Here is a 22282-nt window from a genome sequence, read left to right on the forward strand (position 1 = left end):
AAAGTAGGGCAAACGGGGTACAAGGGCAGCTGTCGTGGGCCCGGGAGACAAGGACGTTGATAATTGGGCCTTTCAAAAGAGAGGTGATTGTGGGTCCCATTAACTCATTAATCTGAGTCAGCTCGACGCCTTGTTGTATCGACAGATGACAAGTTGTGTGGTCCTAACCAATTATGTAAAACCTCCTTTCTTTTTTTGGAACTTTATTATAATTGATCACGAAAACACCTTTTATTTTTGTATGTATTAATACACTTTAAATATATACATTTTTAATGTTTTATTATTGGTTTGCCGTTCGTAATGTGAGTCATTGCTTACTCAGATTCATTGAGTTTTCTTGACGTGATCTTATTTAATTTAATAAATCATGATAGTGTTTTCTTACCTTTGATTTAAAAAGTCAAAAGTCTCATGTTGGAGGATTATAATATGAATCAAGAGCATAAAAATGTGATATTTCTAGTCGGTATCTGATATTTATAATAGTATACAGAATTTCACCTATGTGACACGTTATGTGGTTTTAGTATTAAAACTATAATTGAACTCGGACTAAGAACTTAATACTACTATAGTAAATGAATAAAATAGGTCGGTCACCCTCTTATTCGTTTTATTACAAGTATTAGCGTATGGAGTATGTATGTACACATTACTAGTAGTAGTAAATGTGTAAACGTATTCGAATTACATGTTCTAGAACCTTTTTAAAAAAAAACTTTATGACTATTTAGATCGTATTTTTAAATATTATTGTTTGAACAAAGATTTTGCCAAAGACTCTTTTACACATTTTCAACTAGAGGATTCTTAGCTATAGTATTCATATCGATATAAAATATAGAATAGAATAGTACTATTTCGAAAGAGATTTAAATTCATCCAATGTCTTTGGAATATTTTTTACTTGGACATGTACATGTGTACCAAAATGTTTTTGTCTCACTATAAACACGAATAAATTAATTCACTCTACTATAGTAACAATAAAAAAAAGACGTTACTGTCGATATGTCCATTGAAGAAGTTAATGAAATACAAATAAGTACAAGCAAAGCATTAAACAAAACGAGAGGCGATTATAAATTACACACATGCAATGAAACATTGTCCAGGCGAAATGAATCCTAAGGAAAAGCAGAGAAAGTACACACGAGAACAGATTAATAAAATAGAAATTATTTTAGTAGTAATATTCATATAAAAAATTAGAAACTTTCTCTTTTTTGTTTTTTTGTTAACGAAAATTTAGAAACTTTCATTTAATGTTAATTGAATATTTGGGAAAAGTCCACCATCATGCGCTATGCATGTTATTGTGGCCAACGAATCTTACAAAACGCAAGACTTGTTTGATTCTCTCGTCGAACGAGATCCACCCAAATTATTGTATTCCCAAAATAATACTAATATATGTTCTTTATTGCTCTTACAAAAGAAATAAAATAATTTTAAAATTTACTCGACATTCGTAATGTAATTGCAAAAATAAAAACAAAGAAAATAGTACTCGTAACGGACAAAGAGTTTGATTCATTGCACTTTAACTTTATCGATGAGGTAAAATAATCAGAAAAAAAAAAAGAATTTACCACAACACAAAAAGACAATAATAAAATATAATAAAAGTAATGAATTATTGAACTTTAACGTATAGATCTTTCGAGATGAAGATTCGGTCACGATGAACGGTGAGGATGTATTGTAGAGTACTGTAACTAAAGTGGTACGTGACACAGGTGATCAGCTCAAGTCAAGCAGAAAGTCCTAAAGCCGGCTTTATAAATGAACACCAAATCAACCTCCTTCTTCCTCCTCCTCCTCTCGCTTCTTCTTCTTCCTCTCGAATCTGCTTTTCGCAGTCTATTTCGTCATCGTAAATTCGGAAGCTTTCGTATTTAATTAAGCAAATGGCTTCGTATTACTCTGGTTTTTTGGGTTGTGAAGAGCCACACTTTTTGGAATCGTGTTCTCTTTGCCGGAAACACCTTGGTCTTAACTCCGATATCTTCATGTACAGGTATTGATTCGATTCAAACTAAAGCATTAAACTTTCAATTGAGTTTCTAGATCTGGTTTTTTTCTATAATTCATTTATTTGGTCTGATTGTTTATGGTTTTTGTGATTTACAGAGGAGACAAGGCTTTTTGTAGCAACGAGTGTAGAGAAGAACAGATTGAATCTGATGAAGCTAAGGAGAGAAAGTGGAAAAAATCTTCAAGATCTCTCCGGAAAAATTCTTCTGAAACTAAAGAATCCGCCGCCGGAAACACCGTACGGACAGGAACTCTCGTCGTGGCTTAGTAGAAGCTTCAGTTACATAATCAAGCAAATAGTCTTTTTTTCTTCTATATAAATACCTTTTTGTCTAAAATCTATAAACCCTCCTAAAACCACTTATATCTCCAAAGCCTCTAAAAGATTTGCTCTGTTTCTATTGATCTTTCTATGGATCGGAGATAACTAGTTTTCTAATTCCGGTTGTCGGAATCTGAGAAATTGTAGATCTGGTTTATGTAAATGAATGTGGAGTTTTGGGGGCAGAGAGAAAGAAAGATGCTAATAATTTTGGCTGTGTGATGTGATGGTTTTGTAATCTGGGGTTGAAATTTTGTTCGATGTTCCATAATAAACAGAGCATAACAACTATGTTCTTAATAAATATAAATTCAATTTCTGTATCTGCGTGTGATCGTAATGGTGTCTTAGAAATCGACAAAATTTATTCAAACTGGTGGTGTTAAGATTTGTTGGCTTTTATAGTTATTCGCATTGAACAAATTAGTCAGTTCGACTGCTCTTGGCGGTATGCATTTTACGGCAGGCAACTAACTAAGAACTCCGGGGAATCTTTTAAATGTGTAACAGTGACAGCTTTTTTGGGCCTTAAATGGGCTTCTCAAGATCCCATATATTAGGTTAAGACATTGACAGTTCCCACTTTCTATGAAGAATTTGATATTCAGAACCAAAAAAGAAAACATCTCTTCCTCTGTATAACTCAATGATTGTAGTCTTCTTGACCTGTAACTTTACCAGAGCTAGACCGAGTTTCAAGTGTTTATATCTTTGTATTACAGAATGTCAAAATCTGGTTTTCATTAGGTTCTTGTTCCATCTATCTTTTGTTTTCAGATTTGTTTTGGTTAATAGTGATTGAAAAATGAAGATTAGTTCCGTACAACACAAGAAACTTAAGATAAGTAGGATACACCCTAAATTTTCAGCAATTATAGACAACAGTTAAGCAAAGCAAAATCCATCCATCTGGTAAATGATTTAATTGATTACTCACAGGTAAAGAATTTCCCAAGACCCATCAAAGAACGGTTCTATGTTGAAGATTCTACTTAGAACTTTTGAGATTACATAGTGAAAAACTTTTAAGTGTCGACCTTTCTTCATTAGCTCTTCTCATCCTCCAAACGCAGTTTAGTATCATCCATTTCAAACCCGTGACCATCAGAAGAATGGTGGTTTAGCCACCGAGATTGTATTCAACCACAAGACTGTTGAGAGGAGAGAGTATCATTGTTTGTTGTGTACCTTAAAGCCAAAGATCTTAGGAACGTAGTTTTGAGCCGGCTTCTGCGGTTTCATGTTCCCATAGGCCATGAGAAACAAATGAGGGAAAGTAGTTCCAAAGTAAGCTCCATCAATGTCTGCAATAAGCATTAAGGAAAGAACACTAAGACAAGTGGACAACACTCTTTATCTTCTAAAAGATTTAATGCAAACAAACTAGCTAATCGCAATGTTTAACCAAACAATAGCAGATGCATCATATTATGACAAGATAAAGCTTTTTTGAACAGAGGAGCAAAGGATACTGCCTTGGTATTTAGATCGCGGGTAGTAAATATCCTCGCATTTTGGGCAGTATATCTTCACAGTGCTCGACCTCGGGATATCAGATTGGCCAACCGGAAGACAAGACTGTCCGCAACAGAAAACTCTGGGGCATCTCCCGAAATCATAATTCTTATACTTCTCCATCTACAAAAGAGAAAGATATCATTCAAAAGATCAATCAGAAACAAAGATGTAGAAGAAGTATCTTGCTTACCATAGCAGCCATTCCTTTAGTAGTGAGAATATAACGAACATGAATAAGACCATATAACATCTCAGCAGCTGATTCCACCATCTCATGCTGTTCTTCAGTAAACATATCACCTAATCCAATAAACATTCCTCCAAATTATACAACAATTCTCAGACAAAGTAAAGCCTAAATTCATCAAATGGACCCTTCACTTACCATTTGATGATTCAACATCTAAAATGAGATCAAGTGCATAATCATAGTAAGGAACTTGACCACTCAAACCACAGAGATTGAAATCATCTTGTATATAATCTTCATCTACTTCACAGAAAAACTCATTCCCTCTCAAATTACAAAACCATGAGATCCAAGAGGTATCATCACCTTCTGAACCACTCACATCTGATCCTTCACTATCCGTGTCAGATTCAACTGCATCCACAAAGAATCAAAATTTATTAATACCCAAATCAGAAAGTACTAAAACCACATGAAATTGAAATTGAGTGAGATATAAGCAATTAACCATCGGGGGAACGAGAATGAAGCTGAGATTTAGCAGTTGAAGTAGAAGGGACAGAATCTTTGTCCTTAGAAGTGAAAACCCTAGATGTAGAAGGTGAAGATTTCTTAAGATGTTTGTCTAAAGCATCATTGATTCGTTTCCGATCAATAGCTCCACCAAGGATCTCCGATCTCGATGATCCACCACCACCCATTATTCCTCCTCCACTCCGATCCTTGTACATAACTCGATTCGATTCCCTCAATGAAAAAAAACAAAATTTTTCAGCTTTAGATTCTCAAAGTCTTCGACTTTCTTATCATCAGAGGAAGAAGAGGGGCGGATAAATCTAGGGTTTGTTTTTTCTTCGATAGTTTGATCACAGAGTAGAAGAAAGAGAGAAGAAGAGATAAAGAGTGCTCTGCTTTTCCCTGTGGTTTTTTCTCATTCTCTACTGTTTTGTTTTCTTCTCTTTGTTTTTTTTTTTTTTTTTAATCATTGTTTAATTTTTTAAAATTCTAGTATTTAGAAATGGGCTTTTCGGATGGGCCTTATGACACTGACAGTTGTAATACAAAGATTCACGTAGAAGGAAACATTTTTTTGTACTTAAACTATGATTCCAAATTATATCTTAGGAAGAAAGAAATCATAAAATTCATTTTTTTTTGTATCAACACGGTAGTAATAATGGACTTGCCTTTCCATCTTTGTTAATGATGATGTGTTTGGTGGTCGATCCATTGTCCAAACTTAAATCGAAAAAAAAAACAAATGATCTAGAGATAATTAAAATTACACATCTTGTAAAATTAGTCATGTAAATGTAACTGAATTTACAAAATTTGATTTGATATAACCACCACTTATTTTCATTTTGCTGAAACATTTGGACCTTTGCATTTGCATTGATTGGTGAAAAAAACAAAGCACTATAATTTGTACAACTTTCATTTCTACCAATTATAATTTTTTTTATCAAAAGCGTTACTAAAAGATTTTTCTCTCAGCTTTTTTATACATTTTTTTTAATATAACTGTTTTTTAGTAATTTTATACTATTTCAAAAAAAGTTAACAGATAAAAGTTATGTACAGCTATGTGTTACCAATTAGAGTTTTTTTGGAAAGAAGTAAAATATGGCAAAATCTATCTAAATTCAAAAAATAGGAAAGAAATCAAACCCACCGAATAAAAAATTATTTTTAAGGCGTTTTGGCTCTCTGACAGCTCAAATTAAAGTTGACTCCTTTTTTACCACTCAAGTCTCATTCTCATTCTTCACTTGAACCAGAATAAAACCACAGAAAGAGAGAGAACAGGGTAAGTAAAATCAGAGAATTTTCTCAATCAATGTCAGCTTCAATGGCTGCAACATCAACATCATCAGCAACAGCTACAACGTTTATAAAGTGTGTCACTGTTGGCGATGGAGCTGTGGGCAAAACTTGTCTTCTTATTTCCTACACCAGCAACACGTTCCCCACTGTATATAAATCCATCTCTCCCTCTCTCTCTTTTGGATTGCTTTTCTTGATAGCTTTTGGTGACTGTTGAGATCTTGTTATTACAGGATTATGTTCCAACAGTGTTCGACAATTTCAATGCTAATGTTTTAGTCGATGGTAAAACTGTCAATCTGGGTCTCTGGGATACTGCTGGTAAATGCTTTTACCTAATGTCAAAGTTGTTCTTGTCTTTAGCTTTATATCTACAACAATATGTCAAGGTCTAATCTTTTGGTCCTTTTAAAAGAAGTCAGTTGAAAAATTTGAATCTTTGATGCAACATTGTTTTGGTTCTTGAATTCACTATCAGATTTTGCTCATGTTTCTTCAAAACTTAAATGAGACCAATTATGATTCTTGTGTTATATATCTTTTGGGTGATTCACATTATATTACAGGTCAAGAAGACTACAATAGGGTTAGACCATTGAGTTACAGAGGAGCAGATGTTTTCATTCTTGCCTTCTCACTTATTAGCAGGCCTAGCTTTGAGAACATTGCTAAAAAGGTTGAGACTTGAGATTATCTTTCCTTTTACTTTTAATTTCACTGTAATTTAACTTTACAACACTGATCTCATGTGCATATGGATCGGTTTTCTTTCGCAGTGGGTACCCGAGCTGAGACATTATGCCCCGACTGTGCCTATTGTTCTTGTGGGAACCAAATCAGGTTGAAGATAATGAACCACTCTGTTATGTCTTGAATGTTAGGAATCTAACATCAATGTGTAAGTGATGTTATGTAGTATATAAGATGAATTTCTTGATATTGCAGATCTAAGAGACAACATGCAGTTCCCAAAGAATTATCCAGGTGCTTGCACAATCTTCCCAGAACAGGTATGTTTTTTTAAAGATTCTTCTTCAATGTATATGATCAAGAACCATGTTAAGAATCAAACTCTTTTATAACTCAAAGATTGCTTCTTTTATAGGGTCAAGAACTAAGAAAGGAAATAGGAGCATTAGCATACATAGAGTGCAGCTCAAAAGCACAAATGGTAAAGTAACCATTAATGCTTGAGTTACATTTTACAATTAGACCAAATATTTTGGACCTCAATCTGATAAAGAAAGACTTATGATGATGCTAAATTTGCAGAACGTAAAAGCCGTGTTTGATGAAGCGATCAAAGTAGTTTTACATCCTCCTTCAAAGACTAAGAAGCGAAAGAGAAAGATCGGTTTATGCCATGTTCTTTGACTAGTGTACTCAAGTCTCTGGCTTTGGTTTGTTTTACATCTTTTTTAGTGTGTTTCTTCTATGAAGGACTCTTGCAGATTTTAGTATGATTAGCTATCTTCGTTATAAAAGTTTGATCTTGTAGTAGAGATTCTTGTAACAGAATTATAAGCGAATTCTCGTCTATCAGTCTATGTAAAAGAACAATGTTTGTCTTCTTTGAGTTCAAGAGACAACAACAAAGAACCGTTTTAGCGCAAAAAGAAACAAAATAAACCGATTGAAACAGAATCGAAGAATAAATAAACCGGGTTTTGTTTTTTGGCTAATAACCGAAACCGAAATAGAATAAATCAATAAAATCTCAATTCTCTAGTCTTCTCCTTTAAACTAGAGTCGATGTCTAGCTCCAACGAACCACCGCGAAAAACCGACCAACCATCGTCGTCATCGGCATCGGCATCGGCATCGCCGTCATTGTTTTTGTCACTGCCACTGGAAATCATTTCGATGATCTTAGCCCGCGTCCCAAAACGATATTACCCAATCCTCTGCTCCGTCTCCAAGAACATGCGGAGTCTTGTTCGCTCGCCTGAAATTCACAAGGCTCGATCTTTACTCGGAAAAGATTATCTCTATATCGGCTTCATCGACGAAAATTATCGCCCCGTATACGACTACTGGTACACTCTCCGGAGAATCGAGAACAGTACGACCGAGAATCTCTTCGAATCCATTGAGTTCCCTTATCCTTCCGAGCCTAATCGATTTTCCATGAACGCCGTTGGTCCAAAGATCTTCTTCATTTCAGAATCTTGTACTCCTTCATCAAGACTTTCGATCTTTGACACCCGATTTGGGGAGTTGCGTCAAGGACCTTGTTTGCTAGTGAAGCGAGGGTACAATTGCGTAGGACTAGTCGGCGGTAAGGTCTATGTGATCGGAGGCTATCAGGACGACGAGATTGCAGCGGAAAGCTTTGATCTAAATACGCAAACTTGGGAAGCAGCGCCGATTCCCGATGAAAAAGAAAGTCACAGGTGGATTTGTAAAGCAAATGTTTCATTTGACAGGAAGGTTTGTGCTTTAAGATCTCGTGAAGGCATGACTTGTTATGACACTAGAGATGGTTCTTGTCAGAGATCTGAGATGCCTAATGATCAATGGTCTAGAGTAGGATTGTGCGTGATTGACAATGTGCTCTTTGTTTACTTCTCTAGATTCGGGTTAATGTGGTATGACTCTAAACTGATGCTGTGGAGAGTGGTTTATGGTTTTGATCTTGACAACGCTCGATCAGTTGGAATCGGGGAATACTACGGAAAGTTGGCGTTTATATGGGAAAAACCAAGTCTTAATGTTAGTGAAAGCAAAGAGATTTGGTGTAGAATGATTGGTTTGCTTAGGAGTGAAGTAGGAATTCATGGAGCTGCAGAACCGTCTCAACTTGTCGAGATTGTCCCTAACGGTTATAGAATGTGTCATTGTCTGTCTCTTTCAGGTTAAAACATGTCTAGTACTACTTTCTTTGGTGTAAAATGATTGTTTTGGATAGGAGTGAAGTAGGAATTCATGTGACTAAAGATGATGATGTTTAATACTTTCGTTAGTCTATATCAATACAATGTGTTACAAGATTATGAATGTGTTGCGGCGTTTACGTCTTCAACTCTCGATTTATTCAATTAATGTTGCAGTTTCAGCATCTTCCTCTGTTCCACCTAATCAAGTTTGTGTTATTGTAAACTCACTCAGTTAAGTGTATTTTACATCGGAGTTGTTGTGTTGTGTTTCTCTTGCCCATTAAACCGATTCCATCGAAAACTGTATTCTTAAACCGAATAATGCAAATATAAATTATAAACCAAGACGAAACCAAAAAAAGATAACCGAAAATGAATGAAAACCGGACTGAACATCGGTAATACAATTAGTCAACCAACACACTTGAAACTCCATACGAGTAAAGGCCCATTGGGGATGAGGATATTTGGGCCAATCCTTCTTACCGTTTTTCGTTTGTTAACAATTACCGAATTAAAAGCTTGATCGCCACGTCTTTTTCTTAATAGAATATATTGATTTTATTTATCTTTTATTTTTAGACCAAGCTCAGGCTATCATCTCTCCGTTAATTAGGGTTTTCTTCTCTATCTCGATTTCAATACCATTGTTGATCCGCTGAGCTAGGGTTGTTCGATCCCGATAATTGTGTCGCTTAGCTCTGATCTCTGTTCATCGAATTTGGTTAATTTGTTTTGATTGGTTAAGATACATTGGAAAGCGATGCCACCGAAGGTTGTGAAGAGGGGAGGCGCCGCGAGAAGAGGTGGGAGGCTTACGAGATCGGCGCTCAAGGCGCAGAATCCTCACGTGGAATCTTCCCATGACGAATCTGTTAATATCGGTGAGCTCTCAGGCTCCGATGCACTGGAAGCCAAGGAGGTGACTCCGGAGGTTGATAAAACTGTTGAGGAAGAGAATCCATTAGATGTGCCGAAGTCATCGGATTCAATTGATGATTCTGAAGCTGCAGCGAATCCGCATGTTGATGTTCCGTCGAAAAGTAAGATTCTTTTAGCCTGGTTATTAATTTTGTTTCGTTTTTGGGATTCTCTACGTTTTCGTTGTTTTGATGGATCTAAGTTTCGCTTTGACGAAAGTTTGTGACTTAGAGTTCCAACATATCTGACCATAGAGATTAAATGAATGTCTGACCATTGAATGTATGAATCTAATTTGGAGGATGGATGTTTAGCTGTTTTTAATTCTGTGGAAGATAGACGTATCTTCTGAGATTGTTATCTCTGAACAAACTTTAGGCTACCTGGAATAGTGTAGATGTTTTACTCGCTTTTACTCGCAGAGGAGACTGAGGTAGAGGAATCTGTGGATGATTTTGGAAAAGATGAAAGATTGGATTTAGATGACAATGAACCTGAGTATGAGGCTGAGGAATATGGCGGGGAGGAGTTTGAAGAGAGGGAATTGGGACAGGAGGACCATGAGTTGGTAAATGAGGAGGGGGAAGAACTGGAGGAAGAGATTGAGGTCGAGGAGGAAGCTGGTGAGTTTGCAGACGAGATTGGAGATGGTGCGGAGGACCTTGATAGTGAGGATGATGATGATGATCATGCTATTGAAGAGGTCAAGCATGGAGAAACTGTTGATGTGGAAGAAGAAGAGCATCATGATGTTCTCCATGAGAGGCGTAAGCGTAAGGAGTTCGAAATATTTGTTGGGAGTTTGGACAAAGGTGCTTCGGAGGAGGACTTAAAGAAAGTGTTTGGTCATGTGGGCGAGGTGACTGAAGTTAGGATTTTGAAGAATCCTCAGACAAAGAAGAGCAAGGGTTCTGCTTTCTTGCGTTTTGCAACTGTGGAACAGGCAAAACGAGCTGTTAAAGAGCTTAAAAGCCCAATGGTAATTGTCTACACTTTAGTATTTGATGGAGAGTTTGTGTAGCTTTACATTTTGTATCATGCTCTTGGTCATTGGGACTGCAGATAAATGGTAAAAAGTGTGGTGTAACTGCAAGCCAAGATAATGATACCCTCTTCGTTGGTAACATATGCAAGATATGGACCCCAGAAGCTGTAAGTATTTGGGTGTCCGTAGATATGTCAATTAAACCCAACTCCACAGTTCGTGGTGATCCTGACAATCAGGTATTTGTTGTTGTTCCAGTTGAGGGAGAAGCTTAAACACTATGGAGTTGAGAATATGGATGATATAACGTTGGTAGAGGACAGCAACAATGTCAACATGAATCGAGGGTATGCCTTTTTGGAATTCTCATCTCGCTCAGATGCCATGGATGCTCACAAGCGTCTCGTCAAGAAAGATGTGATGTTTGGAGTTGAGAAGCCTGCAAAGGTCTCTTTTACTGATTCTTTCTTAGACCTGGAAGATGAGATAATGGCGCAGGTACTCACATTGCAGGATCAATTATTTCTAGCAACTTTCATCCTACCATGTCTTCTTTAGAGCGTTGGAGGAGTTTATAGGGGCATGTGTGGGTGCCACCTATTCTGTATGGTGACTTAGAATACTTGCTAAACCCATCATGAAAACAGAGTCAGAATACATATTCCTTTTGGCCCTCTAACAACATGCTAGATACTGAATTATTGATTGTTGGTGAATCTATTATATCTAACTTATCTATCTTGCTCATAGTAATTAGTTTTATGATATTTCTGGTGTTACAGGTTAAGACAATCTTCATTGACGGTCTGTTACCTTCATGGAATGAAGAACGTGTTAGAGACCTTCTGAAACCATATGGTAAACTTGAAAAAGTTGAGCTTGCTCGCAATATGCCATCAGCAAGGAGGAAAGATTTTGGCTTTGTAACTTTTGATACTCATGAAGCTGCTGTGAGTTGTGCCAAATTCATCAACAACTCAGAGCTAGGCGAAGGGGAGGACAAGGTATGCATAATTTAAATGCATTATCCTTATCCACGAAGTATTTTCTTGCTTTCTAATTCTCTTTTTTTTTCCAGGCAAAAGTGAGAGCACGCCTGTCTAGACCACTTCAGAAAGCAGGTAAAGGCCGACAATCTAGTCGCTCAGACCAGCGGTCTAGGCATGGGGCTGGACGGTCTGGAAGGAGTTCATTTGCTCGTCTTCCACCTCGTAGCCTTGCTTCCTCTCGGAGTGCTAGAGGCGCTGGATCTCGGGCCCCATCTTCTAGTGCAAAGAGAGCTTCTGGATCAAGAGGAAGACGTCCTCGCCCACCTCTACCTCCGCCTGCAAGAGCTAGGCCCTTGCCTCCACCTGCAAGAGCCAGGCCCATGCCACCACCTGCAAGAGCCAGGCCCTTGCCACCACCTGCTAGGTCATATGATAGAAGACCTCCAGGTACCACTGGAATTATTACATGTTTAGTTATCTTTTTTAGTTGAATCTCTTTTGTGTTCATGTATCTAATGATTCTGATCATATCTTCCATATTGTGTTTTGCAGTTCCTCTGTATCCAAAGGCTAGCTTGAAGAGAGACTATGATCGGCGTGATGAACTTCCTCCTCCAAGAAGCAGACCAGCTGTAAGCTATAGTTCCAGGCTTTCTCCTGAGAGGCATCTGTCTTACAGAGATGATTATCCACCCCGGGGTTCGGGTTATTCAGATCTTCCTAGAAGTTCTTCTCGCTCTGAAATTAGGAGGCCATTCGTAGATGACCTTTACAGTCCGAGATTTGAAAGACCTCCAAGTTACAGTGAGGGAAGACCTCGTGCTTATGAACCTCTTCCTGGATCAAAGCGTCCATATGCTGCACTGGTCTGACTTATTGTTTTCTCCGACCAGTTTGTCTTCTTAATTTTGTTTCTTTAGACTATGATTGTTTACTCTAACGAGTGTTCATTATTCAGGATGACCTTCCTCCCCGTTATGCTGATGTTGATGTTCGTCATTCAAGACCCCGTCTGGACTATGATGTTGGCCCATCTCAATATGGGGAATCCTACGGGGACCGGTATGTTCTCTTTTTATGGATAGCTTCAGTTATTTTTGGTAGCAATTTTCTGTGCCAAGTGTATTATTTTCTTACTTCCATGTTTGGTCTAGGATTCCTAGGTCTAGTCTAGGATATGGAAGCAGCCGAAATTCTATGTCAAATCATGACTCGCGGGGCCCATACAGCAGTCGTCAGGGAATGGATTATGGAGGAGGTTTGATTCAGAACTTGGCTTAACAGAGAGCAATACTTCGTCGAGATACACTTACTGCCTTCAATGGCTATAATTTCATAATGTTGCTTTCTTCAGGTTCTTATAGTGGCAGCGATGTAGGAGGTATGTACTCGTCAAGCTATGGTGGCGACTTACCCAGAAGAGATGTAAGTGGCTTCACACTTTCCCCTTTTTTATATTTATTTTGGAAAGTCAAGTTGTGTAACATTTTAGTATTGGATTTACAGGGAGGAGGTAGCTCGTATTCTTCAATTTACTCCAGCCGTGGCTTGGGTGGTAGTAGTTACTCTGGTGGTGGTCCAGGATCATACTACTGAATGTGAGTGTGTTTGGTTCCTTCCATCTTTAGTTGTGTCTTTGTGCATTATTTTTTGGTTTTGTTTGTGGGATATATTGTTGGTTGGAAAGAAAACGGTATCTCCTCTTTCAAGCTCTAAGCAGGAACTATAGATCAAATGTGTGCTTAAGTTTGTTAATGGAACACAGAATTTCACATGACCGAGGCTGCTAAAAAAGGAGGTTTGGCCATGCAAAGTTGTGTATGTAGAAAGGAAGCTACCAGCTGCGAAAGGATTAAAGCCAGCTTCGGTGAGACTGTTGGAATATTAATGGGCTTGCATCTACAACTGCACTTGTATCTTTTTTCGGATGGAATGATAAGCTCGAGTTTTATAGAGATGGTTCATAGTTGTGGGACTCGTTATCTATCTTATCTATCTCTATCTCTTGAATAATGGATGGATTTGTTGGAACAGAGATTAAGCTGTGTTTGTATTATTGATCCATCAGTTTAGTTAAGCTTTCACCGTCTTCTCAGCTTAAGATTTGCATTACTTCTGTTTAGATCTGATGCTTGCTCTGTTTTACTCTCACTGTGGTAAAACAGAGACATTATCCTTGAGACTTGTGGAAGAGACATTAACAACCTCTCACTGTCGGAAACTGAGGAACTCCCAATTTTTATACACTTTATAACATACATAATCAAGCAGGGATACATTACTGGTGTTAGACAGATGCATAAGCTAATAAAAGCTCTTTCGATTTCTACAATCTAGAAAATTTGAAAATCACACATTAATTTAATTTATGGCGCCTTTTGATCAGGAGTCAGCTAAAGACGACGACATTCTTCTATCTAGCTTTCTTCTTCTTGTCTTGCTCCTCCGTAGTAGTATAATCTGATAAGCTTTTAGCAAACGCTTCCACAATTCGTTGTTGAGATTCCAAAATCATCTTTGTCCTCTTCATCTCTGTATCCATCCTCATCGCTTCTATCTCTCTCGTCATCTCCATTCTCGTCTGCTCTGTTCTCACCAACGTATCTCCAAGCAGCTTTATCGCACTAGCTATCTCCACCATTGGATCATTATCATCCTCCTCCGTCTTCATCATCATCTCTCTCCCTCGTTTCCCTCCTCCTTCAGGAATTCTCACAACTCTAGCACCGTAACTAGATCCTCCTGCTCCGATACCACGACCAGCTCTCGGATTTGAACTCACACCAGCACTTGGACTCGCCGTGTATTTCTGATCAATCTTACCGGGAAACCTCGGTCCAGGCTGTGCTATACTCACTCCAGTCGGTATCCGAATTCGAATCCCGCCGCTACTACTACTCCCTCCACCACCACCAGATCCAGCTGTACCATTCCTGTTAAAGAACCTCGGCGTCGTCCTCGCTCCTCCTCCTCCGCCGCTGAATTGATACCTAGCTGTGTAATTACCATCATCGTGATCATCATCATCTCCACTTTCGTTACCTTGTTTAATCTCTGGTCTATTCTCCATAGCTTCCATTCGCTTAAAATGAACCCAAGACGATATAAACCTCGCCACCGGCACAGATCTAGCTCTCTGTATCTCGGTCCGGTACCTTTTCCGGAGCTTCTCCATCTTGTGACGGCACTGAACCGCGGTTTTCTTAAGAATCACGTCGGGGCAGTTAGCACCAACCGCTTCTGCAACTTCTTCCCAGTGATTCGCCTTTAGATTTCCACGGTTAAGAGCGTACCATTTGTCTCTGTACGCGTCAATTAGCGCGATCGTCTCTTCCAGAGACCAGCACGGCGGAGGTAACCGCCTAGAGTTCTTGGACGCGGTGGGGATGGAGGCGCTCTTCAGATCTGTGTTGGAAGCTGGTTCGGTTGACGCATCGTCATGAGCGGAGGAAGATAATGGTGGCGGGAGGGGAGCTAAAGGTGATGGATCCGGAATTGGATCGTGGTTCATCGGAGAATCCGGATCGGACATGGATCAAAAAATTGAAGAAGAAGGAAAGAAAAAGACAGATCTTGTGAAGGAAGAGAAATGGCTGTAATGCGATGGCTTTTCGCGGCGGCGATTGCACGTAATATCGAGAAGATAAGGGAGAGAGAGAGTGGAGGAGAGGCGTATGATAATGGTGGGTGGCGGAGGATAAGGTTAGATAGAAGCGTAGATTAGCAGAGTTGGTAATAAAGCCTTATGCGGTGGTGGCGGAGGGTGGTGGGGGCACACCGTCGTGGACGACACGTGGAATAATAATGATATTTGGATCGGTGTGAAATAAAATAGAGAAAAAGCGGCTGATGAAGCCACCAAGCCACCGTAGTCATCATGGTTGGAGGCTAACGTGAGCCGTGTTATACGGGACCGGTAGGTGGCGTTGGTGGACTTAGCGAACCGCTCTTGCCGTTTTTGGGGCTGATTAATTATGTTTTTGGCGTCTTTCATTTTTTGACTTCTCTTTTGCATTCGTTTCTTTTTAGGAAAGTTATTTATTAATATCTATCATGAGATTATTGATTCGTTTGATTTAAGGCTTCAAACCCCATTAACACAATTTGTTGGATGGGCTTAAACTTGAATGGGCTACTTTTAAGCATGCGCAGCAAGGAATGTCACGGCAAACATCAATATGCGAGACCAGATTCTTCTGTCTCAAGCAAGGTTTAGCTCTCTTCACACTGCTTCAGGCCTCAATGAAATTAGAAGTTGTGGGAGAGCTCATGAGAGTTCAGAAACGTGATCATGGGTTCAGAAAATTGAGATTTATAAATTAAAGATTTTATTGCTAGAGATTAAGGGGAAAAAAAACAAGGGGGAAGAATTAATTTCATTAGATTTTTAGCCTTAAATCCTTTTTAGTAGAGCGGAAAGTTTATTTTGTTTTCTCTCTCGATTGGCTAAAAATCCCTTATTCCTCGTTGGGTCGATTTGGTTTGGTGTGTTTCCTGTAGTTTTATAAATCTGATTGGAGATAAGGCAGATCTGAAAGGATGGTTGGGTGCTTGCGAGAAAAAGCGAGTCCTATTATGCTAGTACACTTGTTCTTAACCCGTTTACCCGTGAGAGCTTCTACTTACCCCCAAGGAGACACGAACACAGATCCCGTTTTTTAGCTTTCTCAGCCGCTCCTACATCACCTAGCTGTATGGTCATCTCCTACACCCAACTACGATCCTGCGGATCTGTTTTGATCGATACTTGGCGGCCTGGTGAAACCGAATGGACTACACACTGCTTTGAGAACCAGTTACCCTTTCGCTATTGGTCCAAATGTGTCTTCTCCAATGGCATGTTCTTCTGTCTCAGTGAATGCGGCTATCTTGGGGTTTTCGACCCCTCTAAAGCAACGTGGAATATTCTTCCAGTGAAACCATGTCCGGCCTTTTATCAGTTTGAGTTTGATTACACTCATAACCCAGTGTTTATGACGGAGCATGAAGGAGACATCTTTGTTATTTATACACACTGATACAACAACATCCCAACCGTGTTTAAACTGAATTCTAAACACAAGGAATGGCAAGAGAAGACAGATCTAGGTGGCTTGACAATATATACAAGTTGGCCTTCCTCTTTTGTAAGAGCTGGTCTCTCCACTGAGCACAGGAACAAAATATATTCATCTCGTCTTGATCAATTTGAGCGGTATGGCTTGTACTACTCCCTCGGTGATGCTTAAGGCTCCGATCCCCCTCGAGATCACCTAGCGACTTACCACATCCTTTGGGTGGAGCCACCTCACAACAACTTTCATTTGTGACTTTCATTTATCTTTTGTATCATCACCAACTTTATTTATGCAAGGTTTTATTTGAACTATATATTTGCAAGTCTTTCTTTTACGTTGTATACTCTCTATTATGAGTTGGACAAGTTTCTATTTATCCAATGCCTAGTCTTTTTTATGGGTTAACACAAGTGTTTCAGTCTGATACTAAGACGCTTCCTCTACTATTTGTCGGATGGGCTTAAACTTGAATGGGCTATCGTTGATAGGCTACTGTTTAAGCATACACAGCAAGGTATGTACAATATCAAATATGCGAGACCAGATTCTTTCTGTATCACACTTGTTGAGTGGCTATTGTGTACTGTTTTCAATGTTTACCTGTCTCAAATTCATATCTTTGTAGACAGGATATTATAATGTTTAGGCTTTGTAACTGTAGGAGCTATTGTGGAGAAGTAAATTGCAAACTTTGATCCGAGGAACATGTGAGGCATTTATGTTTAGACACTGAACTTTGTATAGTATCATTTACAGTGTTGTTCCTTTCAAACAAGGTTGACCAGGATATAGGTAGTTACTACTAGTAACTCTGTAATTTACCTACGCCATGTCTGGTTTGCATAACCGATCCTAATTGTAATTGATGCTGATCGATTTTTGACTTTTTGTTATAGAATTGAACTGGAACTGATTTGTTCCCAACTTGGTTTTGATCCAGTTTGGATAAACCGGTTTTACTTCAAGTACAAGAAAGACAGAGTCTCTCCTAACGAAGTTCGTAACGTGTTACTGGTTATCGCGATTCTGATAGCTAAAGGCCTACAGCAACTTATCGACCCGTGCTAAGTCCACCTGGAGGTGTTTGGCAAGAAGATTACTGCATTTTTTTTTGGTGAGAAGAAGACTACTGCATTGATGGATACTGTCAAGTAACTAACTTAAAAGGAAACAAAACTAAAACGGTTTATTACGCAGGAACAACAATAATGGGATCAAAGAGTTGGATTTCTTACAGCATTTTTATCTTCTTAAACTCTATCAGGTTTTTCACTTCTATTGAACTAATCTCTTTACTTACAAAAAGGTCTCCCTTTCTACCTTGAGCTACAAGTTTCATTGACTGCTGTTGCCTTGACCTATGGATTTGCAATGGCTACACTTTCTCCTAATTTCGGATTAGGCTTGTTTTTCTTGGTGATCTCCGTGGAATTACCCATCCCTAGTCTAGTTCGGAAACATGCCAAGAAAACCAGAATCTATCCTCTAAGAAGCACTACAACAACCACCTCAACTTCCAATTCCCCTGTTTTCTTCTACATATTTACTTGATTGGTTTGTGTTCTTGAGTTGTGTATTTGAAGAGACTTTGAGTCAAATAGTACTTTTGTTTTGTTCTGCCAACAAGTTCTCTCACAAGTCACAGTCTCTCTTAGCTTCTTTCAAATTGGCTATTTTGAATGTGATTTCTTTATCGTTACACTCTGTCTCACTGCTCTGCACATGTTCTTTTGTTCCCTTTATAGAAGAACCAGAAACAACAAATCTTATTCACCAATCCCAATTATTGTACCATCTCTACTTATTACTAAAGTAATAACCCATGTTTCTGATCTGACATGGGTAACATTTGAATATCAGACAAAACAAAACATAAACAATCATAACAAATTTTGGTTATTTAACAAAAAACCAAAAATATATTTGGTTCCATTTAACTAATGACATTTAAATTCTTTAGCCAGCCAGCCTGTAAAGATTAATTTCCCATCTGTCCACATCTAGAGAAAGAGATAGACAAGAACTTACTGGTTGATTTTGAATTTTCTTATTTATTCTTAATCAGGATTTGATTAAGACAAGATAAGAGTCCCTGCCGACTAATCTCTACATCATCTACAACTACACAATTCATTTTTAAAGAAAGATAAAGAGACAGAAAGAGATTTAGATTTGTTTTTTGGATTTTGTTGTGATTCAAACAGCGAGTTGTTGTTGTTGTTGTTTCTGATGAGAAGCTTCATCGTCGTTGAAGGTAATGAGAGATCTTGATGATGGGACAACAACGAGAGAGAGAGGTTGAAGAAGAGTCATTTCCTTTTGAAGATAAGAGAAGTAGGCGTTGAATGTGTTTGGCGTCACGTTTAATTCAAATCCTAACCCGAATAAGAAATCCAGCTCTAGAAAATTCATCTCCTTCGTGCTTATTCCTCCCACTTTCGCGTAATACGCATTGTTGTAGTACCTGTGTTAATAATAATTACCAAATTTATAAGGTTTAGCGAATCAGTGTCATATGATTAACTTCATAAAAATTGAATCTTTATTTCAAAGGAAGAAACAGAGCAGCCGTAAACCAGGGGAATGATTGATTGATTGATTGATATCATTATGATTTCTGTGCCAAACAAATATTCTTAAATTTTAACAGTTAAAATTCAATCTATGGTTTAGAAAGATCAAAACTTTTAAAAATTAAATGAAAAAATATACTTCTTACGAGATTCAGACCAAACATAAAAAAAAAACAGAGCATTCATGAAACAGGGGATTGATTGATGATCATGTCTGAAATTTTCTAACTGCGATAGTCAATTCTGAGATTGACCCTCGATTTAATGTTTAAAACGGAAAGAATGTGAGAAACTACTTACAGATCATCGAGGAATTTAGCAGCGACCATGACACTAGTGATGAGAAGACGATGGACGTTAAAGGAATTGATGGGAAGTGAAGGTTGTCTGTGAGTGAAACGATCGAGATAAACGTAAGCAACGACGAAGCAAGAAGGACTACAATTTGCGTATTTGAAGATCCTCTCTAGATAGCTCTGAATCGTTATCGTTGGTCGACTCAGTCCATGAAACACCGAAACTCTCTGTGACTGAGTCGCGACTCGTCGGGTCAGATCGTTTGACTCAGCAACTCGCTCTAGCAATGAAGATAAGAATGCTATCAGCTTCGACATTACACTTGGATTCTCAAGTTCCGCCATTTTTTTGTGTGTATGACAGAGAGAGAAAGAAAAAAAAGTTACTTTTTTGTGTGATCTAATGAAGAAGAGTCTTCTCTTTGTTCTGCTCTGTTGTTAATGGCGTGTGTGTTAAGTTGGTCGTTATATTGGGCAGTTATTATTTATTATTTTATTTTATTTTATTTTTGTAAATAAGTAATAATGTTTTTATTTTATCCAAATTCAATTTTAGGAATGTGTCTCTTTTGGATTTTAAATTGTGTTATTCATTAGTAGTCATTAACTCTTCTATCACCGTCGGCGGTGGAACCGAAAAGACCAAACTATAGTAGTATTTTTGAAAATGAAAACATTAGTATATGCGAAATGTGGGGTTTATATTTCACAAGTTAATGATTATTGAATTTGAAAACTTAAGTTCTAACAAGAGGGAAACACAATTAATGCGTTAAACACAACATATCAAATCGACACAGATAAACGTAATATCGTATCCTAATCAATATTTATAAAATTATGTAATCTGATTTTAGGTAATCCATAGTTTATCTACGTCATGATTCATGAAATATACACGTTATATATCTACAAATTTAGAAACTATCAGAAGTAACTGCGGATGATAACGCGAAGTTTTATTTACAATTATATATATTTGAATTACAAGAAAATTAAACGATTAACCATTATGTGTCTTAATTTTTGGTTTGTAGTGTATGGAGATGGGATCCCATACTCACCATGTTACATGACATGTGGGGAAATTTTTTATTTGAATTACAAAGTCACGAATAGTGATCTCACGAAATGCATGTGTTTCTAATAATGTGAATCAATTCCCATCTGGTAACATCAAATTTAATCCTTTCTTTATAACCCCAAAAATATATTGATTGTTAGCAGAAATATAGATATGAATAAATAATAGATCGATCTAAATCTAAGATGCCAAGAGGGACAGCTAATTTGGACGCATTTAGGCAAATTCTAATTAAGAACAGCAAACGCAAAAGCTAAAGAGCAACCAAAGAAAAAAGTGAAACAAAAGAAGAGATTTCACGTTTAAGGAAAAAAAGAAACAAAGATTTTAACTTTACAGGACGATATGTCAACTTGTGTGATCAACTGTTACTGATTTATCATCATCCCTTTGGAACGTTTAAAATTTACTCGAGTTTATTTGCTTCATTTGATAATATATTAAAGTAAGAATATATTTATGAAACTGTATAAAACATAATAACTGAATTTAAAATGGAAGCATGTGGACTGAAAATTGTAAGAAGTGTATATAAAATTTAGTCCTTAAACTATATCGTGTTATACGTTAGAAATCTTTTTTATTGTTAACAACCGAAATTAATTCAAATTATCGACGTTGAGATCTATTGCATGCAAACGAAAGTTACAAGGAACACAACGTCTTGGTACCATATTTTATTTATTTTGGGTTTTGTATGATGATAGTACTGATCGTATACTTGATTAGTACCTGAAGTTAATCAAACATGACAGCCAGGTTAGATTGGGATTGGAGTGATGAAAAAGTAAAGCATGTCTCGTGACAGAACTAAGAATATGATTTTACACAGACGATATGATTTTTTAGTGTAGATATAATAGTATATAGTGTTTTTGGAGTATTTGGGGATCGTCAATAACTGCTTAACGTGTCTCTCGCTTCTCGTATCTTTTTCATACCCAATTTCCATGTGCTACTCCATGTGACCATCCCCCATCCTTCAAATACGCCTTTTTTCCTTTAGTTTAATTCATATAATTCACAACATTTACGTTTTAGAATACATTTAATATTGATTTATAGAATAGGCCTAGTCTAGTCGATAATTTTGTCTTGAAATTATATAAAGATGGAGGACCACATTTCTTGGTTGCATGTACAGTTTTAAAATTCCGAATTCGTAAGTTCAGTTTTTATGTTCTCTATATAAGCCAATTCTCTTTTCAAGATATTTATTTAAATCAGACCATATCAAATGTTTTTGTTGTTGAAGATTTTATCAGACCAATCCATTTTAATTTGGTGGGCCTAGCTATTATCCATTTCATCTTAAGTTGCATACGACATTTTTGTTACAGATATCTTCTAAGAAGATCGAGATGATACATACAACAATCGTTCATGAAAATATAAAAGAAACCAATTGTCGTTGTTGTTGGCTTACACAAACGGGCCCAAGAACCAATTATTTGATGCCACGTCACGATCAAAGAAAGAACATCAATTTTTTTTATCAATTTTAAAAATAAATAAAAAAAGAACATCATTTAAGCAGCTCGACTCATATGACAAACTAAAAGTACAATGTTTGTAGTAAAACTAAAAGAAGATCATTTAGTCTC

At 37.5% G+C, this 22282-nt stretch overlaps 8 protein-coding genes and 1 long non-coding RNA gene across 14 annotated transcripts; 6 read left to right on the plus strand and 3 right to left on the minus strand.

Annotated features, from left to right (window-relative positions):
• Positions 1–8: 8 nt before the first annotated feature.
• Positions 9–306, plus strand: AT2G09535. The gene has a single exon (NR_140555.1). It is a non-coding gene; the product is annotated as an other RNA (long non-coding RNA).
• Positions 307–1745: 1439 nt separating this feature from the next.
• Positions 1746–2756, plus strand: AT2G44670 (senescence-associated family protein (DUF581)). Its single transcript, NM_130031.3, has 2 exons — positions 1746–2023; positions 2137–2756. The coding sequence occupies exons 1-2, from the start codon at positions 1914–1916 to the stop codon at positions 2306–2308; spliced, it is 282 nt and encodes a 93-aa protein (NP_566023.1). The 5' UTR covers positions 1746–1913; the 3' UTR covers positions 2309–2756.
• A 359-nt stretch (positions 2757–3115) lies between these two features.
• CKB4 (casein kinase II beta subunit 4) lies at positions 3116–5032 on the minus strand. Of its 3 annotated transcripts, none has more exons than NM_130032.3 (5): positions 4579–5032; positions 4266–4484; positions 4071–4180; positions 3835–4000; positions 3116–3666 (listed from the first exon to the last, which is right to left on the minus strand). In NM_130032.3, the coding sequence occupies exons 1-5, from the start codon at positions 4799–4801 to the stop codon at positions 3533–3535; spliced, it is 852 nt and encodes a 283-aa protein (NP_181996.1). In that variant the 5' UTR covers positions 4802–5032; the 3' UTR covers positions 3116–3532. The 3 variants fall into 3 exon arrangements, with proteins under 3 accessions (NP_181996.1, NP_001323623.1, NP_850421.1); NM_180090.2 differs by having other exon boundaries at positions 3146–3666; positions 3838–4000; NM_001337093.1 differs by having other exon boundaries at positions 3116–4000.
• Positions 5033–5755: 723 nt separating this feature from the next.
• On the plus strand, positions 5756–7517 carry ARAC9 (RAC-like 9). The gene is made up of 7 exons (NM_130033.3): positions 5756–6045; positions 6131–6218; positions 6464–6573; positions 6674–6737; positions 6843–6907; positions 7003–7068; positions 7170–7517. The coding sequence occupies exons 1-7, from the start codon at positions 5911–5913 to the stop codon at positions 7269–7271; spliced, it is 630 nt and encodes a 209-aa protein (NP_566024.1). The 5' UTR covers positions 5756–5910; the 3' UTR covers positions 7272–7517.
• A 123-nt stretch (positions 7518–7640) lies between these two features.
• On the plus strand, positions 7641–8968 carry AT2G44700 (Galactose oxidase/kelch repeat superfamily protein). Its single transcript, NM_130034.2, has one exon. The coding sequence runs from the start codon at positions 7650–7652 to the stop codon at positions 8754–8756; it is 1107 nt and encodes a 368-aa protein (NP_181998.1). The 5' UTR covers positions 7641–7649; the 3' UTR covers positions 8757–8968.
• A 352-nt stretch (positions 8969–9320) lies between these two features.
• AT2G44710 (RNA-binding (RRM/RBD/RNP motifs) family protein) lies at positions 9321–13856 on the plus strand. Of its 4 annotated transcripts, NM_180091.2 has the most exons (12): positions 9321–9816; positions 10117–10673; positions 10757–10846; positions 10938–11177; positions 11462–11683; positions 11758–12115; positions 12221–12534; positions 12627–12730; positions 12823–12926; positions 13023–13093; positions 13175–13266; positions 13434–13856. In NM_180091.2, the coding sequence occupies exons 1-11, from the start codon at positions 9537–9539 to the stop codon at positions 13262–13264; spliced, it is 2430 nt and encodes an 809-aa protein (NP_850422.1). In that variant the 5' UTR covers positions 9321–9536; the 3' UTR covers positions 13265–13266; positions 13434–13856. The 4 variants fall into 4 exon arrangements, with proteins under 4 accessions (NP_850422.1, NP_001324821.1, NP_001324820.1 ...); NM_001337094.1 differs by having other exon boundaries at positions 9323–9816; positions 13175–13823; NM_001337096.1 differs by lacking the exon at positions 9321–9816 and having other exon boundaries at positions 9868–10673; positions 13434–13767.
• Positions 13857–13967: 111 nt separating this feature from the next.
• AT2G44730 (Alcohol dehydrogenase transcription factor Myb/SANT-like family protein) lies at positions 13968–15200 on the minus strand (the record flags this gene model as incomplete). The annotated part of the gene is made up of 1 exon (NM_130037.1): positions 13968–15200. The coding sequence occupies one exon, from the start codon at positions 15198–15200 to the stop codon at positions 14082–14084; it is 1119 nt and encodes a 372-aa protein (NP_182001.1). The 3' UTR covers positions 13968–14081.
• A 57-nt stretch (positions 15201–15257) lies between these two features.
• Positions 15258–18316, plus strand: AT2G44735 (uncharacterized protein; the record flags this gene model as incomplete). Its single annotated transcript, NM_180092.5, has 8 exons — positions 15258–15351; positions 15431–15487; positions 15812–15953; positions 16227–16668; positions 17355–17402; positions 17502–17517; positions 17666–17725; positions 18032–18316. 8 exons carry the CDS (start codon positions 15258–15260, stop codon positions 18274–18276), a joined length of 1104 nt encoding a protein of 367 aa, NP_850423.4. The 3' UTR covers positions 18277–18316.
• Positions 18317–18462: 146 nt separating this feature from the next.
• CYCP4;1 (cyclin p4;1) lies at positions 18463–20040 on the minus strand. Its single transcript, NM_130038.4, has 2 exons — positions 19599–20040; positions 18463–19189 (listed from the first exon to the last, which is right to left on the minus strand). Exons 1-2 carry the CDS (start codon positions 19937–19939, stop codon positions 18922–18924), a joined length of 609 nt encoding a protein of 202 aa, NP_182002.1. The 5' UTR covers positions 19940–20040; the 3' UTR covers positions 18463–18921.
• Between the last annotated feature and the right edge of the window lie 2242 nt (positions 20041–22282).

This window comes from Arabidopsis thaliana, chromosome 2, assembly GCF_000001735.4.
Source record: "Arabidopsis thaliana chromosome 2, partial sequence".
Classification (NCBI taxonomy): domain Eukaryota; kingdom Viridiplantae; phylum Streptophyta; class Magnoliopsida; order Brassicales; family Brassicaceae; genus Arabidopsis; species Arabidopsis thaliana.

Bases quoted from the DNA above. Each gene is read 5' to 3' on its own strand.
- AT2G44670 (NM_130031.3), top strand. From the start codon at position 1,914: ATGGCTTCGTATTACTCTGGTTTTTTGGGTTGTGAAGAGCCACACTTT. The intron at 2,024-2,136 runs GTATTGATTCGA...TGTGATTTACAG, and splicing joins TCCGATATCTTCATGTACAG to AGGAGACAAGGCTTTTTGTA.
- CKB4 (NM_130032.3), bottom strand. From the start codon at position 4,801: ATGTACAAGGATCGGAGTGGAGGAGGAATAATGGGTGGTGGTGGATCA. The intron at 4,485-4,578 runs GTTAATTGCTTA...TTGTGGATGCAG, and splicing joins TCATTCTCGTTCCCCCGATG to TTGAATCTGACACGGATAGT. The intron at 3,667-3,834 runs GTATCCTTTGCT...TGCTTATTGCAG, and splicing joins GCGATCTAAATACCAAGGCA to ACATTGATGGAGCTTACTTT.
- ARAC9 (NM_130033.3), top strand. From the start codon at position 5,911: ATGTCAGCTTCAATGGCTGCAACATCAACATCATCAGCAACAGCTACA. The intron at 6,219-6,463 runs GTAAATGCTTTT...ATTATATTACAG, and splicing joins GGGTCTCTGGGATACTGCTG to GTCAAGAAGACTACAATAGG. The intron at 7,069-7,169 runs GTAAAGTAACCA...CTAAATTTGCAG, and splicing joins GCAGCTCAAAAGCACAAATG to AACGTAAAAGCCGTGTTTGA.
- AT2G44700 (NM_130034.2), top strand. From the start codon at position 7,650: ATGTCTAGCTCCAACGAACCACCGCGAAAAACCGACCAACCATCGTCG.
- AT2G44710 (NM_180091.2), top strand. From the start codon at position 9,537: ATGCCACCGAAGGTTGTGAAGAGGGGAGGCGCCGCGAGAAGAGGTGGG. The intron at 11,684-11,757 runs GTATGCATAATT...TTTTTTTTCCAG, and splicing joins TAGGCGAAGGGGAGGACAAG to GCAAAAGTGAGAGCACGCCT. The intron at 12,535-12,626 runs GTCTGACTTATT...TTCATTATTCAG, and splicing joins AGCGTCCATATGCTGCACTG to GATGACCTTCCTCCCCGTTA.